Below are 21815 nucleotides of genomic sequence, written 5' to 3'. Positions count from 1 at the left end.
ACCTTTCAGCATGATTGTAAGTTTCCTGAGGTCTCTCCAGAAACTGAGCAAATGTTGCCCTGTTTCCTATATAGTCTGAAGAATCATAAGCCAATTAGACCTCTTTTCTTTATAAATTACTCACTCTTAGATATTTCTTTATAGCAATGCAAGAACGGACTGATAAAGAAAATTGGTACTAGGTGTTGGGTATTGCTATAAAGATAATAGAAAATGTGGAAGCGGCTTTGGAACTGGGTAATGGGCAGAGGTTTGAAACTGGATAATGGGAAAAATGTGGAAGACCCAGATGAAGACAGGAAAATGAGTGGAATCTTAAAGTTTCCTAGATACTTGTTGAATGATTGTAACCAAAATGCTGGTAGTGATATGAACAGTGAAGGTAGGCTGAAGTGGTCTCAGATTGAAAGAGGCAACTTATTAGAAACTGGAGCAAAGATCACTTTGTTATGTCGGAGCAAAGATCACTTTGTTATGTCCTAGCAAAGAACTTGGCTGCATTGTGCCCTGGCTCTAAGGATCTGTGGAACTTTTAATTTGAGAGTGATGATGTAGGGTATTTGGCAGAAGAAATTTCTAAGCACAAAGCATTCCAGATATGTCCTGGCTGCTTGTAAAAACCTGTGTTCATATGTGTGAGCAAAGACATAATCTAAAACTGGAACTTATATATAAAAGAGAAACAGAGTATAAAAGTTTGGAAAATTTGCAGCCTAGCCATGTGATAGAAAAGAAAAACTCATTTTGGGGGGAGAAATTCAAGCAGGCTGCAGAAATTTGCATAACAAAAAAGGAGCCAGGTGCTAATAGCCAAGATAATGGGGAAAAGGCCTCAAAAGGCATTTCAGAGACCTTCGTGGCAGCCCCTCCCATCACAGGCCTGGAGGCCTAGGAGGACTGAATAATTTTATGGGTTAAGCCCAGTGCCCCGCTACCCTGTGCAGCTTCAGGACACCAGTCCCTGCATCCCAAACCCCAGCCACCCCAGCTCCAGCTGTGGCTCAAAGGGGCTCAGGTATAACTCAGGCCATTCTTCCAGAGGATGCAAGCTATAGCCTTGATGGCTTCAATGTGGTGTTAGGACTGCAAGTGTGCAGAATGGAGGAGTTGAGGCTTGGGAACCTCTACTCAGATTTCAGAGGATATATGATAAAGCCTGGATGTCCAGGCAAAAACCTGCAGCAGGGGCAGAACCCTCATGGAGAACCTCTTCTAGGGCAGTGAGGAAGGGAAATGTGGAGTTAGAGCTCTCACACAGAGGCCCCACTGGGGTGGTGCCTAGTGGAGATGTAAGAAGAGGGCTACCATCCTCCAGACCTCAGAGTGGTAGAGCCACCAAAAGTTGCACCCTGTGCCTGGAAAAGCCACAGGCACTCAATGCCAGCACATGACAGCAGCTGTGGGGGTGAATCCACAAAGCCACAGGGGTGGAGCTGCTCAAGGCCTTGGGAGCCCCCCTTGCATCAGCATGCCGTGGATGTAAGACATGGAGTCAGGGGAGATTATGTTGGAGCTTTAGGGTTTAATGACTGCCCTGCTGGGTTTCAGACTTGCATGGGGCCTGCAGCGCCTTTCTTCTGGCCAATTTCTCCCTTTTGGAACAAGCGTACTTACCTAATGCCTATCCCCCATTGTATCCTGGAAGTAACTAATTTGTTTTTGATTTTACAGGCTCATAGGCAAAAGGGACTAGCCTTGTTTCACATGACTTTGGACTGTGGACTTTTGGGCTAATGGTGGAATGAGTTAAGACTTTGGGGGACTGTTGGGAAGGCATGACTGTGTTTTGCAACATGAGAGGGACATGAGATTTGGGGAGCCCAGGGACAGAATAATATGGTTTGAATCTGTGTCCTCATCAAATCTCATGTCAAATTGTAATCCCCAGTGTTGAAGGTGGGGCCTGGTGGGAGGTGATTGGATAATGGGGTCAGATTTCCCCCTTAGTACTCTGTGAATAGTGAATTCTCATGAGATCTGGTTGTTTAAAAGTGTGTGGCACCTCCCCACCTTTCTATTCCTCCTGCTCTGGTCATGTAAAATGCCAGCTTCCCCTTCACCCTCTGCCATAATTGTAAGTTTCCTGAGGACTCCCAAGAAGCTGAGTAGATGCCGCCATGCTTCCTGTACAGCCTGCAGAATCATGAACCAATTAAACCTCTTTTCTTTAAAAACTACCCAGTCTCAGATATTTCTTTACAGCAGTGTAAGAATGAACTGATATACCCATTGTGTAGAAAATAGGTACAGGAGAGTGTTCATGAATATGGGGTCCTCTGGTCATATTATGCATGCACTATCCAGAAGCTGTCAGCTAAAAGCGCTGGAATGTTCACTGAAGGCACCAATGAATCTCCAGCTCAGCAGCAATACTATTCAAAACTGATGTGCATGCACTAGGATACTCACCAAGGAAAACAGCAAGTGTCTCACTGAACTACAAGCTATGGCTGCCACTTAGGCACCTTGGGCATCTTGTGCCCAGGAAGCAGCAGGCAAGAAGAGGAGACATGATCTTGTAGAGTAACTGATGCTGATCAGCAAAAAGAAGGACTGCAGTTATAGAATTGGGATAGGGAAGAATACATGGCAAACTCAGGTGAACCACCTAGGCATCTGTTCATACACTCTTCCTAAATTTTAAATGAGAATGACACATGTATCAACATGGGCCTGAGTAGAGTAGGATGATAAGGGCCTCAGGCCATTTATGAATAAGGATTTTGGGTCACATCACAAAATCCTGGAAAGATGATAGACAAAGGCAGGAGATTTAGAATGGACAGTGGAAGAGGAAGATTATGAAATGACAGGGGCAGTAGCTCACCCCATTGACTTTACTGTGAGTTTCCTCTCATGAAGAGAGGCCTCTGTGCTCTGGAGGAGCTGCTCCATGTGCACATGAAGTAGATCTGTATGTTACAAGATGCATCACTCAGATATACCTCGTATAAATGAATTTCTGCCAGCTGTGAGGAGCTTGGTGAGCTGACAGCCTCCGGCTTTTAACCCTTTCAAGATTGGCCTCAACTTTTCTTAGTGGTCCCCAGCCAATGAGTACAGTGGAGATACTAACGCCTGGCTATTTCATCCCATGTGGGATAACTTGTACTGTGGAGCTCTCCACTGTGCTGAGAGATTCTCTGAATGTTTGAGGTTAGGGCTCTGACCCTGCTCAGTCCTGTTCCTCACTTTTCCTTTCACAGGTGTTGCTTTCTCAACAAACCTTGTGCACTCCTAATTCTCATTGTCTGCTTCCTGGAGATGCTAATCTGCAACAAATCACAATTGTATTGTTTTGGTTTGAAAGCAACAAACCATGAGAATAGCTATTTAAAAATATGATACTAAGCAAAAAGTTAAAGTTATTTCACCAAACACTTAAAATACATAAATTTTCTCATTTAATTCTCAAGTATATGATATTCAGTTTTTATCATAAAATGATGTACAAAAATAAAATAAGGTTGACAGGATAAAGCCATTCTTATATAAAACAAACTCTGGAATTGTATCCAACTTCATCACCATAATTTTTTTTTAAGATTTGGGGTCTCACTATGTTGCCCAGGCTGGTCTTGAACTCTTGGGCTCAAGCAATTCTCCCATCTCAGCCTCCCAAAGTGCTCATCTCCATAAAATTAAAAGTATTTTATAAGTTAACAGACATTTCTACCTTCTATAGTTAAAAACAAATTGAAGGAGATAACTATACATTATACCAGAAAATAGAATTTAACAGATGCTAAATTAACTAGATTGAATGGCATAAGAAAGGCTGGAGATTTATCCAGCTTTTATATTTTATTCCAGATATACTTGAGAATAAAGGGTACAAGAACCTTACTCTAAATCACCACAGAAATCCTCTTTATCAAGTACAAAAAGATCATAGGGATCCATGTATATACAGCATCTGAGTCTCCTATCAAGTGAATCCTCACAGTAATTCCCAAAGACTCATCTAATAGTCTTCCAAGAAGATGGCAATAGCTAACCAGCACAATTATAGAATCCATCAGGGCTACCACTTATTCCGATCATCTGCATTTCAGATACTGTGCTCTAGCAAAATAAGGTCATTATCTCAGAACCAGTTTTAAGAGGGGTGAATTCATTTCCCAATAAGATAAGGTGACCCAAAGTGAAGAACTGATTATCTTACAAGCTAATCCAGGAAAGTATCCAGCCTGAGGGATGACTCAGTTATAACCACTGACTAGGCTCTAGGAACACAGCAGTCAATGTGTGTCACGAACATTGAAGTTCCATCTCTCCACCACATGGCAATCAGCTGAACTTCTCACTATAAATAGAAATTATCTGGCACTTATGCAAGAAAACCATGGCCAGTCCCTGGGGGAGAGAATTCCCTGTCCTGACAAATGGGTATCAGCTAAATTACTCCCATCCCTTCTTCCAACGTCTATAGCTTCTGTCTTATGGCTACTATAACCAGTGGCATGAATCTCGTAGAGAAGAAATCAGAGATGTTTATATAATAGTGGAGCAGAGATGATTTTGAAACAAAGGATGAGAAAGCTAGGAGAATGAAGAATCTACTCTATCCCCCCGACCCTGCTCCACATCATCAACTTGGATATCAACCCAGTAAATGTTGAAATGGGTGCCTCTAGTTGGTATAGTTTTTGGAGAAAAAAAGGCCTTAGTGAAGGAACAGGTACAAATTAAGACAAAGAAGTAAAGAAAATAATTTGTGAATAAGGGGAGTTTATCATAAGATTGAGGCAAAATGGATGTGTTCACTCACACCCCTCTTTGCCTGATTAACTCTAATTGAGCCTTTAAGAATCAATTTACTGGTCAAACATTAAGAAGAATTTTTCTTATTCTTCACGTCCCCTCACAAATCTTGACTTCGTATTACTTCAAAATGTTGCCACAGTACTTACGATTGCAATTATCATCTTCCATTGCAATTGTCTTTTTGAACTGAAATTTAAATCACATACTATAAATTCACACTTTTAAGGTGCACAACTCAATAGATTTTAGTATATTTACAAAGTTATGCAATTATCACCAATGTCTAATTACACATTTTATCACACCAAGAAGAAACCTCATATTCATTAGCAGTCATTGTCCAATCTCCCTTCCATCCAGCCCTTGGAAACCATGAATCTACTTGTCTCTATAGATTTACTGATCCTGGACATTTTATATAAATGGTATCATGCAATAAGTAGTCTTTTTTTTTCTAGCCTCCTTTGCTTAGCCTAATGTGTTCAAGGTTTTTCATGTTGTTGCATGTAACACTACTTTATACCTTTTGATGACTGAATAGTATTTTATTACACTTAGGTACGAAACTTTTTATCCATTCATCAGTTGATGGGTTGGACAATTTCTACCTTTTAACTACTATGAATAATACTGCTACTGACATTTGTATATGAGTTTTTAAGTGGACTTAGTTTTTTAATTCCCTTGAATATGTGTTTGGTAGAATTGCTGGGTCATATAGTAACTCTACGTTGAACTTTTTGAAGACCTGCCAAATTGTTTTCCATTTTCCATTCCCACCAACAATGTAATGCCTTTCATTTCTCTAGTCTTCAAGCTTCTTGAGGGTGAGAACTAAGTCTTGTTTTCTATTGTATTCCCAGAGCCTACAGCACAGAGCCTAATGCACTATGGTTGTCTAATTTGTAAAAGACTGAATAGAAGCCCAAAATAATTTTTTAACATTTTTGCCTTCTTCTTGAACGTCCCTAATCAAAATATACCTTCCTGATATCTTTAACTTTCATCTCTCCAGACTTTTTCCCCTATGAAGCTATTGTGAGTAATTAACTTACTCCTAGACACTAGCACTTCTCGAAATAGGTGCTCTATGATTGCTAGACCAAATAATTGTGATCTACTTGGAGTTGCTCACCTGCATATTAAATAAGTTAATGTAAGATGATCTGATAGTGGAACCAAGTGTTTCCAGGTTGCCAGCTGGCAGGCAGTCAGATGTTCATGCATATTTTCAAAGTGATCCTCCAACAAATAGAGGCACAGGACATATTTGGCTCTAGGACACCATCTTCTGGCCCTGCTGTCAACAACACTAAATGAACCTGGAAGGGAATGGACTACCACATGGGGCAAAAGGCAACATATGGTACCCATCCCATTACAAAGGCAACCAGAGAAGATCTGCAGATGAAAGGGCCTTCAAATTCTAGCAGCTCTGAATGGGGATTAGTCTCCCAAAACTGGCTCATAAGTAGCCTGATGACTTCCAGCTCTGCCCAGTTAAAGAGACTATTGCATAGAGGAAATACCTACTTTGATCCTCCAACACAAAATGGACATGTGATGTCGATAGAACTTAGACTTTAAACGTGAATAACTCCTCTGGATATGAAATAGCTTACATCACTCATAAAATCGCATGTGAATTGACATGAATTCCTTGTAAAATCTCACAAAAATATTTCCACTTCTGCTCCTGACTGATAGACATTTACTGATTCTCACAAAAAGAAAAGACTCTCCCTGATGTTTTACATAAGGTGCATTTCAAACAGTACATTTTACACAGAAAACTAGCCTCATTTCAATTTTCCAAGAATAGAAGTTGATAGTGAATAACTATGTTCGGTAAATTCCTGAGATTTTACATAAATTACCTGTGATAAGCAGAATGCCCCTTTCTTACATTAATGGGATTAAGGATATCCATTCTCTAATCCCAAGAACTGTGAGTATGTTGCATTACATACCAAAAGGTCCTTTGCTTCATGAACAGACACTTTTCAAAAGAAGACATACATGCGGCCAACAAACATATAAGAAAAAGCTCAACATCACTGATCATTAGAGAAAGGCAAATCAAAACCACAATGAGATACCATCTCATGCCAGTCAGAATGGTGATTATTAAAAAGTCAAAAAACAACAGATGTTGGCAAAGTTGTGGAGAAAAAGGAACACTTTTACACTGTTGGTGGGAGTGTAAATTATTCAACCATTGTTTGCCAATTCTTCAAAGACCTAGAGACAGAAATAGCATTTGACCCAGTAATTCCAATACTGAGTATATACCCAAAGGAATATAAATCATTCTATTATAAAGATACATGCATGTATATGTTCATTGCAGCACTGTTCACAATAACACAGACATGAATCAACCCAAATGCTCATCAATGATAGACTGAATAAAGAAAATACGGTACATATACACCATGGAATACTATGCAGCCGTAAAAATAATGAGATGATGTCCTTTGCAGGGACATGGATGGAGCTGGAAGCAGTTTTCCTCAGCAAACTTACACAGGAGTAGAAAACCAAACACTGCATGTTCTCACCTCTAAGTGGGAGCTGAATGATGAGAACACATGGACAGGACACATGGAGGGGAATGACACACAGTGAGCCTGTCAGAGTGGGGCTTGGTTGAAGCAAGAGCATCAGAAAGAATAGCTAATAGATGCTGGGCTTAATACCTAGGTGATGGGATGAGCTGTGCAACAAACCAACATGGCACATGTTTACCTATAACAAACCTGCACATCCTGCACACGTACCCCTGAACTTAAAATAAAAGGTGAAGAAATAACAAACAAAGGGCCTTTGCTGATGATATAATAAATATTATTGACTTTAAAACAGGGAGATTATCCTGGATCATTAGATGGCCACAGTGTAATCACATAAGTCCTTAAAAGGAGAGATATTTCTTGGACCAGAGTCAGGAAAGAAGTTTCTGAAGAGGAAGTTGGAGAAATCTGAAGGGTAAAAGGGTCTTGACCCACTGTTGCTGGAGGGAGTGGGAAAGCTTAAAAAGAAACATGAGCAGCTTCTAGAAGCAAAGACCAGCCCCCAAATGACAGTGAAGGAAGTGGAGAACTCAGCCATATAATCATAAGGAATTGAATTTGGCCAACAACCTAACTGAACATGGAGGCAGTTGCATCCTCAGAACCTCCAGACAAGAATGCCATGCAGCCAACACCAGGATTTCAACCTTGTGATATACTATGCAGAGGGCCTGGCCGAGCCACACTGTATGGACAGAACAATGAAAAAAGAAATGTGTGTGTATGTGTGTGTGTGTGTGTGTTTTTTTTTTTTTTTTTGAGACGGAGTCTCGCTCTGTCGCCCAGGCTGGAGTGCAGTGGCACGATCTCGGCTCACTGCAAGCTCCACCTCCCGGGTTCACGCCATTCTCCTGCCTCAGCCTCCCAAGTAACTGGGACTAAAGGCACCCGCCACCACACCCAGCTAATTTTTTGTATTTTTAGTAGAGACAGGGTTTCGCTGTGTTAGCCAGGATGGTCTCGATCTCCTGACCTCGTGATCTGCCCGCCTCGGCCTCCCAAAGTACTGGGATTACAGGTGTGAGCCACCACGCCCGGCCAGAAATGTGTTAAGTCATCAAATTTGTAATAATGTGTTATGGCAGCAATAGAAAACTAATATATTCCCAAATATCAGTATGTTAAACTTCAGTATACTATGGTTCTGAAACACAATTACCATTAGAATGGCCACTTCTAATTGCATATTCCCAGGACCAAAGCACATTCCACTACCAAATGTTATTGTTTGTAATGTGTACATGGAAAATTTATGTTCATAATTACTGGGTAATTTTATAGATGTTATCCAATGATAGTATATTGATTTCTAAGTAATTATCCTCCCCAACATTTATACTTTAATGATCCACTTTTAAAAATGAAATAGATTATTACTTTGTCAACTAGTTAGGTCTTTATAAAATTGCCTTACAAGTTTGATGCAGTTCACTTTAGGAATATATCTCTTTCATTATATGTTTTAACATATTTCATTAGATTTATGTTTAATATAACCACATACTATATACTAGCATATAAATGAGGCATATAAACAAAAGTTAGTGATTATTAAAAAGTTGAATGAATTAATGCTTAGAAAAATGTGAGAACATAAATGATACTAAAGATTTACCGACCTCAAAGTACAAAGAATTCTAAGGCAAAAGTCGTTCATATTTTTAGTATATAAATGTATAAAACCAATAATATCAAGTTACTTTTTAACAAAACTTTATTGGTATGATGATCATATTTTGGTATTTATATTTCAAATTAGTAGCTTGAAGTTTCATGTGGCTTTAGTGCAAGCATATTAATTACAGTTGCTTCAGTTCCTCATCTGCAGAACAAATGCTTAGGATATTCCAAGTTTTATCTGCTCCAGCCAGTGCTTCCAAATTAAACAATGCAAACGAAATTGAATTACTCCAGAGGTCTAGAATATAACATAAAATCTGGATTTGGAACATGGACACTTACTTTTGCTGAGCTCTTTCAGCCAGTCTTGCAATCTCTATAGCTGCTTTCCTTGCTTCAAAATCTTCCCTTTTCACTCTCTCTCCAGTCCCTCGGTAGCCTAGCTCCACCAACTGGCGGGCCAGGGTTTCATCCTAGAGAGAAAATCAGTTATTAGGTGAGTGGGCAAATGAGACATACTACTTTTACTTACTTACTTACATCTTACATCTGCAGTGTATACCAAGCAATTGCTTTAAATGAAAAATTAAATGTATTTAAAAACTAGACATGATCTATTAGATATAAAAAACTAGAATTTTTCTAATAATACATTTATACACAACTGATTTGGTCTTCCCTTTCCCATATATTTAAGAGGAAAAAAAGAAAATGTCAATTGCTAATTTTTCTCTAAGGGATTAGAGGACAAAAGTCTGTTGTGTTTTTAATCAATTTATGAGAACATCTGTAGGTAATTAATAGAGTATCTTTAAAACAATAAAAATAGAGACAATGGTACTCATACACAAAAGACGTTTTAAAAACCAATGGCAAAAAAAAAAAAAAAAAAAAAAGAACCAGGCTGCTTTGAGAGAGCTCAATGTTTTAGAGCCTTACTTCCTTGAAGTCAATTAACCGATGGCACAGAACATTATAACTTCAAATACAAAATAAAGAGGAGCAGATGAATTTCTTACTTAACTATGAAGATTGTTTCCATATAATGTTGGTACCAATAAAAACAGAAAAGTAGAAACTCAAGATCACCACAAAAAAAATTCAAATTGAAAAAAAAAAAAAACTTCCCAGTATTTTAGGCCTTACACTTTTCTTACTTTAAGAATTATCGCATACATCTTTATCAGTTGCATGGTATACTTAAAAAAATTGTTTCCCCATGATTTGACAAGGTACCATTTTTCATAAAGTTATTAGTATAAAGATTAAAGTATTAAACAACAGTATTTAAATAGTGGCCATTATCATTTTAATTAAATATAAAATATCTAAAACATAGTGAAAACAGAATCTATTTTTTTATTATGAAGACTTAATTACTATATCGCTGTTGAATGCAAGAACTGTCTAACAGTTAAAGGAGAAAACTTAAGATGTCTAGTTAACAGTCTATTCAAACCATAGTGGTTAAAGTTATAAGTATTCAAACAAAATAAAAAATTATATACTGTAAGGCTAGAAACCTGCCACTTTTCTTTTATAATCATTAAAAGCAAATACTAAACTCCACGAAGCAATGTGTATACATTTGCCAAATGATTACAAGGCAAAGCAACAGGTCTTGGAAGGCCCAAGGCTATTATTCTTGTTTCTGAGACACTCCCTTGCTTCATAGATTTCTCTATTCCTGTATCCTTTAGTGTGAACCACAAAACTGAACAAATATCTCCACCTAGTGGAATTAATCTTTAATAGAAATACCAATGCAGATTTGGGGGTTAATTTACAAAAGTGAGATCATTTGAGTAAGAATTTTCTTAAATACATTACTAAAAGTGAATTTGTAGAAAGGACTTTCAGCTCAGTGAGGTTGTGGGACTCTTCTCTAGGAATATAAATTCCTTGTGGTCAAACATAGAATTTTGTATAATAAAGATTACCTACAATTTGCTATATTTATTTTGTATACTGAGTGAATTTTACACAAAATCATTTGGACAATTCTGGACTCACCAATGCTAAACTATATTGTAAGAAATGGCATGATCTATTGAGAAAATAAGCTGAAAGTCGATATTGATTGCCTCACTTACCATTATCATACCCTAAACTGGTGGAATCATGAGTCATCTGTCCATTATGACAACGTATTTCTTGCATGTCTCGAAATATCCTAGTTAAGAGCAAAGCTACTAGCCCAAAGGAAGAACAATGCCCAAGGTTATCTGAGGAATCTGAGCCTTGCTTGGGGATTTGGCTTAAAATGGAATCTTGACTTGCATATTCAAACACAACATTTTCCCAACCCCCAAAATAACGTATTTAAGGGACACAAAGAAAGACAAAGCCTCAGTGACAAACTCTAAGGCTTGGCAGGTCTCATATTGCCAAAATCCAGAAGAATTTTCCACCAAATATAAGGTAGATAGACTTGAATTGGAAAATAAAATCTATAGGTCCACTGGAAAGTTTGTTTTTTAAAAATTGCATATCCTCTTTACATTATCTGCCCTAGGATTCAGAAATGTGAAATCTATAACAATCAGAAGGCTAGTGGCTGGCCACTTACCTATCAACTAAATGAGTGTTACTAAATTCATTTCATCTATTTTTACTTACAATAGTAATACATTATTGTTGTGGAAAACCTAAAGATATAGGACAAACATATCACCCACATCATATACCACCATGATCTTATCACTCACAGATAATCACTGACATCTTGGGGTACAGCCTGTCAATCCTTGCTCCTGACATGTGTGTGGGTGTGTTGGATTTCTTTAAACAAAAGTAGTATCATGACTCCTGCTTGCAGGGCAGAGAGAAGGCACCTAGACCTGTACCCACCAGCACACCTTCCTCAAGCCAACACTGCCTCCAGCACAGTCTCCAGTAGGGGCTCACTCCCCCTCCAGTTGCATTGCCTCTGTCACTGTGGTGAGTGCCTGCAAGGAGGCAGGCCCCTCAGCACCTGCTACTACTCTGCTGTGGTTGCCACACCTCACCCTCCTCCCCCAGTTCAGTGGATTCCAAACCTCAAGGAGCAAGAGAATAAAGTCAGGGCCCAATACAAGTCCCCCAGACTTAGGGCACACAGTCCAGGAGTTGGCAGTTAAGCACTGGCCCCCTAAAATCTCCCAGAAATGAAGCCAGTCAGCTGGATCCACTTTATACCATAGCCAAACCCTCAAAGTCATCAAATAGGACAAAAGAAAAATAAAACCCATCCCAAAGTCAGAAACCTCAAAAATTGAAAGTACATAAGCCCACAAGGGTGAGAAAGAATCAGCACAAGAATGATGAAAACTTAAAAAGCCAGAGTGCCTTCTTTCCTCTTAATGACCACATCACTTCTCCAGGAAGGGTTCTGAACAGGACTGAGATGGCAGAAATGACAGAAATAGAATTCAGAATATGGATAGGAACAAAGATCATTGAAGTTACAGGAGTATATTGAAACCCAATGCACAGAAGCTAAAAATCATGATAAAACAATGCAGGTGCTGACAGACAAAGTAGACAGTAGAGAAAAGAATGTAACTAACCTGATCGAGCTGAAAAACACAATATGAGAATTTCATTATGTAATCACAAGTATTAATAGTAGAATAGACCAAGTGGAGGGAAGAATCTCAGAGCTTGAAGACTGGCTTTCTGAAATAAGACAGTCAGACAAGAATAGAGAAAAAAGAATGAAAAGGAATTAACAAAACCTCTGAGAAATATAGGATTAGGTAAAGAGATGGAATCTATGCCTCATTGGTGTCCCTGAAAGAGATGGGGAGAATGGAAGCAACTGGGAAAATGTATTTCAGGATATCATCAAAAGAACTTCTCCAATCTAGCTAGAGGGGGCAATTTTAAAATTCAGAAAATGCAGAGAACCCCAGTAACGTACTTCACAAGAAGATCATCTCCAAGATACATAATCATCAGATTCTCCAAGATTAAAATGAAAGAAAAACTGTTAAGGGCAGCTAGAGAGAAGCGTCAGATCACCTACAAAGGTAAATCTATCAGACTAACAGCAGACCTTTCAGCAGAAACTCTACAAGCTAGAAAAGACTGGAGGCCAATATTCAACATTCTTAAAGAAAAGAAAATCCAAACCAGAATTTCATATTTGGCCAAACCAAGCTTCAAAAACAAAGGAGAAACAAGATCCTTTTCAGACAAGCAGATGCTGATGGAATTTGTTGCAACCAGACCTGACTTATAAAAGTTCCTAAAGGAAGCACTAAATATGGAAAGGAAAGACCATTACCAGCCACTACAAAAACACACTGAAGTACATAGACCAGTGACACTATGAAGCAACAACATAAACAAGTCTGCAAAATAACTAGCTAAAACTGTGGTGACAGGATCAAATCCACACATATCAATACTAACCTTGAATGTAAATGGGTTAAAAGTCCCGATTAGAAGACATAGAGTAGCAAGCCAGATAAAGAACCAAAACCCATTGCTGTCTTCAAGAGATCAGTCTCATAAGCAATTACACACATAGGCTCAAAATAAAGGAATGGAGAAAAATCTACCAGCAAATGGAAAATAGAAAAAAGCAGGGGTTGCAATCATAGTTTCTGACAAAACAGACTCTAAACCAACAAAGATAAAAAAAAGACAAAGAAGGGCATTACATAATGGGAAAGAGTTCAATTCAACAAGATTTAACTATGCAAAATATATGTGCATGCAAGACAGGCGCACCCAGATTCACAAAGCAAGTTCTTAGAGACCTTCAAAGAGACTTAGACTCCCACACAATAATAGTGGGAGATTTTAACACCCTACTAACAATATTAGACAGATCATCGAGACAGAAAATTATCAAAGATATTCAGGACCTAAACTCAGCATTAAATCAAATGGAACTGATAAATATCTACTCTCTACCCCCAAAATAACAGAATGTATGTTCTTCTCATTACCACCTGTCACATATTCTGAAATCGACCACATAATGAGAAGTAAAACACTCCTCAGCGTATGCAAAATAATTGAAATCATAACAAACAATATCTTGGACCAAATCACAATCAAATTAGAAATCAAAACTTAAAAATTCCATCAAAACCATAAATTACAGAAAAACTGAATAATCTGCTCCTGAATGACTTTTCAGTAAATAATGAAATTAAGGCAGACATCAAGAAGCTCTTTAAAACTAAAAAGAACAAAGGTACAATATGCTAGAATCTCTGGGACACAACTAAGACAGTGTCAAGAGGGAAATTTATAGCACTAAATGCCCACATCAAAAAGTTGGAAAAATCTAAAGTTAACAACCTAATATTACAATTAAAAGAACAAGAGGATCAAGAGAAAACAAATCCCAAAGCAAGCTAGCAGAAGACAAGAAATAACCAAAATTAGAATGGAATTGAAGGAGATTGAGACACACAAAAAAAAATTCAAAAGATCAACAAATACAGAAGCTGGGTTTCTTGAAAAAATTAATAAAATAGGCCACTAGCTAGACTAATGAAGAAGAAAAGAGAGAAGGTTCAAATAAACACAATCAAAAACAACGGGGGATAAAACCACTAACCCCAGAGAAATATAAACAACCATCAGAGAATATTATGAACACCTCTATGCACATAAACTAGAAAATCTAGATGAAATGGGTAAATTACTGGACAAATAAACCCTCCCCAGACTGAACCAGGAAGAACTTGAATCCTTGAACAGACCAATAATGAGTTCTGAAATTGAGTCAGTAATAAATAGCATACCAACCAAAAAAGCCCAGGATCAGATTACTTCACAGCTGAATTCTACCAGATGTACAAGGAAGAGCTGGTACCATTCATGCTGAAACTATTCCAAAAAATTGAAGAGGGTAGAGTTCTCCCTAACTCATCCTGCAAGGCCAGCATCATCCTGATACCAAAACCTGGCAGAGATACCACAATAAAAGAAAACTTCAGGCAAATATCACTGATGAACATTGATGCAAAAATCCTCAATAAAATACTGACAAACCGAATCCAGCAGCACATCAAAAGCTTATCCACCACAATCAAGTTGGCTTCATCCTTGGGATGCAAGGTTGGTTCAACATATGTAAATCAATAAACATAATTCATTGCATAAACAGAACTAAAGACAAAAACCACATGATTATTTCAACAGTATGCAGAAAAGAACTTGGATAAAGTTCAACATCCCTTCATGTTAAAAATTCTCAATAAACCAGGTATTGAAGGAACATACCTTGAAACAATAAAATCCATTTATGACAAACCCACACCCAATATCATACTGAATGGGCAAAAGATGGAAACATTCCCCTTGAAAACTGGCACAAGACAAGGATGTCCTCTCTCACCACTCCTATTTTAACATAGCATTGGAAGTTCTGGCCAGGGCAACCAAGCAAGAGAAAGCAATAAAACGTATTGAAATAGGAAGACAGGAAGTCATATTGTCTTTGTTTGCAGATTATATGATCTTATATCTAGAAAATCCTATCAACTCAGCCCAAAAGCTTCTTAAGCTGATAAGCAACTCCAGCAAAGTCTCAGGATACAGAATCAATGTGCAGAAATCACAAGCATTCCTAAACACCAATAACAGACAAGCAGAGAGACAAATTAGGAATGTACTTCCATGCACTATTGCCACAAAAAGAATAAAATACCTAGGAATACAGCTAACAAGGGAGGTGAAGGAACTCTTCAAGGAGAACTACAAACCACTGCTCAAGGAAATTAGACAGGACACAAGCAGACAGAAAAACATTTCATGCTCATGGACAGGAAGAATCAATGTCGTGAAAATGGTCATACTGCCCAAAGCAATTTATAGATTCAATGCTATTCCCATTAAACTATCACTGAAATTTTTCACAGAATTAAAAGAAACTATTTTAAAATACATATGGAACCAAAAGAAGGGCTCATATAGTCAGGATAATCCTAAGCAAAAAGAACAAAGCTGGAGGCATCACGGTACCTGACTTCAAACTACAAGGCTACAGTAACCAAAACAGCATGGTACTGGTACAAAAACAGACACATAGACCAATGGAACAGAACAGAGAACTCAGAAATGAAGCCACATGTCTACAACCATCCAATCTTTGACAAACCTGACAAAAAAAAAGCAATGGGGAAAGGATTCCCTATTTAACAAATGGTGCTGGAAGAACAGGCTAGCCATATGCAGAAAATTGAAACTGGACCCGTTCCTTACACCATACACAAAAATTAACTCAAGATGGATTAAAGACTTAAATGTAAAACCCAAAACTATGACAACCCTAGAAGAAAATCTAGGCAATACCATTCAGGACATAGGCATAAGCAAAGGTTTTATGATGAAATCACAAAAGCAATTGCAACAAAAGCAAAAATTGACAAATGAGATTTAATTAAACTAAAGAGCTTCTGCATAGCAAAAAAAAAAACTATCATCAGAGCAAACAGACAACCTATAGAATGAGAGAAAAAACTATCGTCAGAGTGAACAGACAGCCTAAGCAGAATAGGAGAAAATTTTTGCAAATTATGTATCCAACAGAGGTATAATAACCAGCATCTATAAGGAACGTAAACTTACAAGAAGAAAACAATCAACCTCATTAAAAAGCAAAGGACATTGGGAGGCCGAGGCAGATGGATCACGAGGTCAGGAGTTCGAGACCAGCCTGTCCAAATGGTGAAACCCAGTCTCTACTAAAAATACAAAACATTAGTCAGGTGTAGTGGCGTGCGCCTATATCCCAGCTACTCAGGAGGCTGAGGCAGAAGAATTGCTTGAACTCGGGAGGCAGAGGTTGCAGTGAGCCAAGATTGTGCCACTGCATTCCAGCGTGAGTGACAGAGCAAGACTCCATCTCAAAAAAAAAAAAAAAAAAAAAAAAAAAAGCAAAGGACATGAACACTTTTCAAAAGAAGACATACATGTGGCCAACAATCACATTTTAAAAAGCTCAACATCACTGATTATTACAGAAAGGCAAATCAAATCAAAACCAAAATGAGATACCATCTCATGCCAATCAGAATGGCTACTACAAAAAGTCAAAAAATAACAGATCCCGGCAAACTTGCGGAGAAAAAGGAACACTTATACATTGTTGGTGGGAGTGTAAATTAGTTCAATCATTGTAGAAGATAGTGCAGCAATTCCTCAAAGACCTAAAAACAGAAATACCATTCGTCCCAGAAATATCATCGCTGGGCATATACCCGAAGGAATATAAATCATTCTATTATAAAGATACATGCACATGTATGTTCATCACAGCACTATTCACCATAGTGAATCAATCTAGATTCAATCTAAATGCCCATCAATTACCAACTGGATAAAGAAAATGTGGTACATATATACCATAGAACACTATGCAGCTATAAAATGAATAAGATCATGTCCTTTGCAGGGAAATGGATGGAGCTGGAGACTATTATTCTTAGCAAACTAACACAGGAACAGAAAATCAAATACCACATGTTATTACTTACAAGTAGGAGCTAAACAGTGAGAACACATGGACATATAGAGGGAAACAACACACACTGGCAGCGATCAGAGGGAGGAGGATGGGAGAAGGAAGAAGATTAGGAAAAATTACTATGGGTACTAGGTTTAATACCTGGGTGAAGAAATAATCTGTACAACAAATCCCCATGACACTTTTAGCTATGTAGCAAACCTGTACATGTAACCCTGAACTTAAAATAAAAGTGAAAAAAAAGTCATATATATGCTTTAAAAATTAAAATATGTTGTCATTAATAAAGTTCAAATAAAGGTCACTGAAAAGTTTGCAGATTTAATCATTTAAACATTTTACCAAAAAAAGTGAATCATGCTACGTAAAATGTCTCATGACCCACTTCTTCAACATTTAACAGTACATCTTGAACACCTTTCCGTTACGGATATATACAATAAAACGTTAGTGATTACATATTCCAAACAATTTGTAAGGACAGATATTGTACATATTAATAATTTATTATTGTGCCTTCAGGTCACTGCCTTCCTCTGAAATGAAAATCATATGAAATCCTAATTTGATTTGTATTGCTTTGATTACTACTGAGATTCACCATCTGTTCACACATTTATCAGTCGTGCATTTCTTCCTTTTGAATTGTTTTGAATTATGAAATGAACCCTTTGCTCATTTATTACTAACTAGTAACAACTTTGTGTGTATAATAAATATATTAAGTGTCTGCAAAATATCTACAAACAGTCTTCCTAGGTCATTGTTTTCCTGAAACTCTTAATGGTTCTTACTCCAAAATGTTCAAAGCATTTAGGATATATTTTGGTGCCTGGTGTTGAAAGAGAAATACTTTTACTTATTCAAAAAGTTTTTTTATTCCAAAAGACACCGCTGAAACATTGTTAAGTATTGCTTCTTTTCTCCACTGATTTGAAATTTTACAGTTCTGTATACTCGATTCTTAAGTATATTAGAGGTGATTTCTCTATTTCTATTCTGTACTATTAATTAGTTTCTCTGCCCTTTCAACCATATCACAGATAGTGTAGATACTGCCCTCTCAACCTGCCCAGGGAGAAAGCCCCACCACAATTTGTTTGACCTCCACAGATTTCAAGCTTCACTTGTATCAAGCTAACTGCTTCCAGGAACAGCTACTTGACTCAAGATAGAAAGGTTAGAGTTGGGAGTGTCAGAAAGCATGGCATATTCAAATGCCATCTTTTACTAATTTTTGGCAATCTGGATACTTTATAATGCCAGATTTCTTAATGTTAAAAAAATACGACATTTTTGGAATAAGCTTATTGCAGGAGGCGTCTCCCCAGAACAGACTTTGGGATGTAGATTTGTGTGCAGAAAATTTACTGGAGAGCACTCTTAGAATTTGCACTTCCAAAGAAAGCAGGATTGGGCAGTGAGATCATTTATAACAAAGGGCCTCAGCAGCTCTGGAGTGGGATGGTCCTTTCGAGTTGACCCAAATTGATTAAAGTGGCCACATCTTTTTGTCCACAATAAGCAGTAATTTAAAGAGAACTGCCCCAAGAAGGGAGTATGACTTTGGAAGAGGTGTTTAGGGTACCTACAATCAGCCTAGTAAGGGGTTTGTCAATTTTATTGATATTTTATAAAAGTAACTTTTGATAGCATTGATCTCTATTATTTTTCAATTTTCTACTTCACTGATTTCTGCTCTTTGTTATTCCTTCTGTCTACTTGCTTGGACTCAATTTGTATTATTTTAAAGCTTCTTAAGGTAGAAGCTACTATCATTAATTTCTAGACCTTTCCCCATATAAACTTTTAAATCTGTAAATTTCCCTCTATAGATTCCTTTACATATATCCAACAAACATTTATATATTTTGTTTTCTTTTTTACTCAAATCAAATTTTTTTCTAATTTTTCTTTTAATTTCTTTTTTGACATTGAGTTATTTAGAATTATGTTGTTTATTATCCAAATATTTGGGAATTTGAGGGGTATATTCCTATAGTTGATTTCTAGTTTTAATTCTGTTGTGATCACAGAATATACTTTTGTATGATTTCAGTATTTTAAATGTATTGAGACTTGTTTTATGACCCTGCATATGGTCCCTCTTCATAAATGTCCCACGTGCATTTGAAAAGAATAGGTATTCTATTGTTGTGTGAACTGCTCTTTTATTTATTTATTTATTTTTTTGAGACAGAGTCTCACTCTGTCGCCCAAGCTGGAGTGCATTGGCACAATCTTGGCTCACAGCAACCTCCGCCTCTTGGGTTCAAGGGATTCTCCTGCCTCAGTCTCCCAAGTAGCTGGGATTACAGGTGTGCACCACTGTCCCCACATAATTTTTGTATTTTAGTAGAGACAGGGTTTCACCATGTGGGCCAGGCTGGTCTCGAACTCCTGACCTCAAATGATTCACCTACATCAGCCTCCCAAAGTGCTGGGATTACAGGCGTGAGTCACTGCACCTGGCCTTTGACTGCTCTTTAAATCTTCTACAAACTTACATTTATTCTAACTTCTGGTTCTATCAGTTACTGAAAACGGAATGTTTATGTCTCTAGAAATAATTGTGAATTTGTCTACTCTTTCAATCCTTATCAATTTTGCATAATGCATTTTGAGGATCTGGTAGGAGGCATGTAAGCTAAATGTTTATTAAAATGTATTGATTGACTCATTTATCTATATTTAAAAGTCCTTCTTTTTCCCTGAAATACTTCTAGTTCTGAGGTCTTCTTTGCCTGATATTAATATAGACATTATAACTCTCCTTTTCTTTATGCTTGTATAATACATATTTCCCATCCTTTTAATCTATTTAAAATTATTAATGTTAATATAAAATTAACATATTAACATTTATAAATCATAATTAATGATCAATAAATCATTAATTATAAAACAATTTAATGTATTAACATTAATAGATTGTTAATTTAATGTTATTAATATAGTACTATAAATACAACATTAATATTAGTCTTAATGTTTTATTATTAATCTATTAATGTTAATACATTTACATTAAATTGTTGCATTTATATTTAAGGTGGGACAGCATATATGGCTCTTGAACTTTTATCTATTCTGACCATCTCTGCCTTTAAATTGAAATGTTTAGATCACTTTCATTTAATGTAATTTTCAGTATGGTTGGGTTTTAATATACTACCTTGTTATTTCTTATTAGTCCCATTTGCTTTGATATTTGATTATTTTTGCTTTCTATTTTCTGTTTCTTATTTCCATTTTATCTGCACTATTACGTTTTTAGTTATATGCCTACTTTATTTTTCAGCAGGTACTCTGTGATTTACAAGAATTATTAGCTTATTACATTCTACTTTCAAATAATATTACACCATTTCAAGTATAAGAACCCATTGCAACATTATCCTCTGCTATCTTTTGTGCTATTGTTGTTTCATATTGTATTTCTATGCATGTTATAAACCACAAAATGCAATGTCATTATTTTTCTTTAAATAATCAATAATCTTTAAAGAAATATAAAACATAAAAAATTTGTATTCACATATTTAGCATTTCTGGTGCTCTTCATTCATTTTCATTTTGATCCAAGTTTCCTGCTGACATATAATTTTCCTTCAACCTGAAGAACTTCATTAAACATTTCTAGTAATATATATCTGCTAACAACAAATTATCCTGGATGGAAAAATAAATTATCTCACCTTACTCTTTTCTTCTGATACAGTGTTCTAGGTTGACTTTTTTCAAATCTTTCAGCATTTTAAAGATGCCGTTCATTTTTCTATGGATTGCATTGTTTCTTTTTTTTATTTACTTATTTTTTACTTTAAGTTCTGGGATACATGTGCAGAAAGTGCAGCTTTGTTACACAGGTATACATGCGCCATGGTGGTTTGCTGCATCTATCAACCCATCATCTAGGTTTTCAGCCTCGCAAGCATTAGCCATTTGTCCTAATGCTCTCCCTCCCCTTTCCCTCCACCCCCGACAGGCCCCGGTGTGTGATATTCCCCGTGTGTCCATGTGTTCTCATTGTCCAATTCACACTTATTAGTGAGAACATGCAGTGTTTGGTTTTCTGTTCCTGCGTTAGCTTGCCGAGAATGACAGCTTCCAGCTTCATCCATTTCCCTGCAAAGGACATGAACTCATTCTTTTTTATGGCTGCATAGTATTCCATGGTGTATATGTGCTACATTTTCTTTATCCAGTATATCATTGATGGCATTTGGGTTTGTTCCAAGTCTTTGCTATTATAAATAGTGCTGCAATAAACATATGTGCATGTGTCTTTATAGTAGAATGATTTATAATCCTTTGGGTATATACCCAGTAATGGGATTGCTGGGTAATATTCAGTCATTCCTGTCTTTGGTTTACTTTATAAT

The 21815-nt window shown here is 37.0% G+C and overlaps 1 protein-coding gene across 1 annotated transcript in view; it reads right to left on the bottom strand.

Annotated features, from left to right (window-relative positions):
• The window catches only part of CFAP299 (cilia and flagella associated protein 299), a 657858-nt gene that overhangs the window by 621630 nt on the left and 14413 nt on the right, over window positions 1-21815 (bottom strand). Inside the window, exon 2 of the mRNA XM_003776468.5 lies at window positions 9303-9433. Coding sequence (XP_003776516.2) covers window positions 9303-9433 — 131 coding nt within the window. The remainder of the gene's footprint in view (window positions 1-9302; window positions 9434-21815) is intronic.

Source organism: Pongo abelii, chromosome 3 (assembly GCF_028885655.2).
Source record: "Pongo abelii isolate AG06213 chromosome 3, NHGRI_mPonAbe1-v2.0_pri, whole genome shotgun sequence".
In the NCBI taxonomy this organism is placed as follows: Eukaryota; Metazoa; Chordata; class Mammalia; order Primates; family Hominidae; genus Pongo; species Pongo abelii.
The sequence above is the reverse complement of the archived record's forward strand: the minus strand, read 5'-3'. Positions and strand labels throughout refer to the sequence as shown.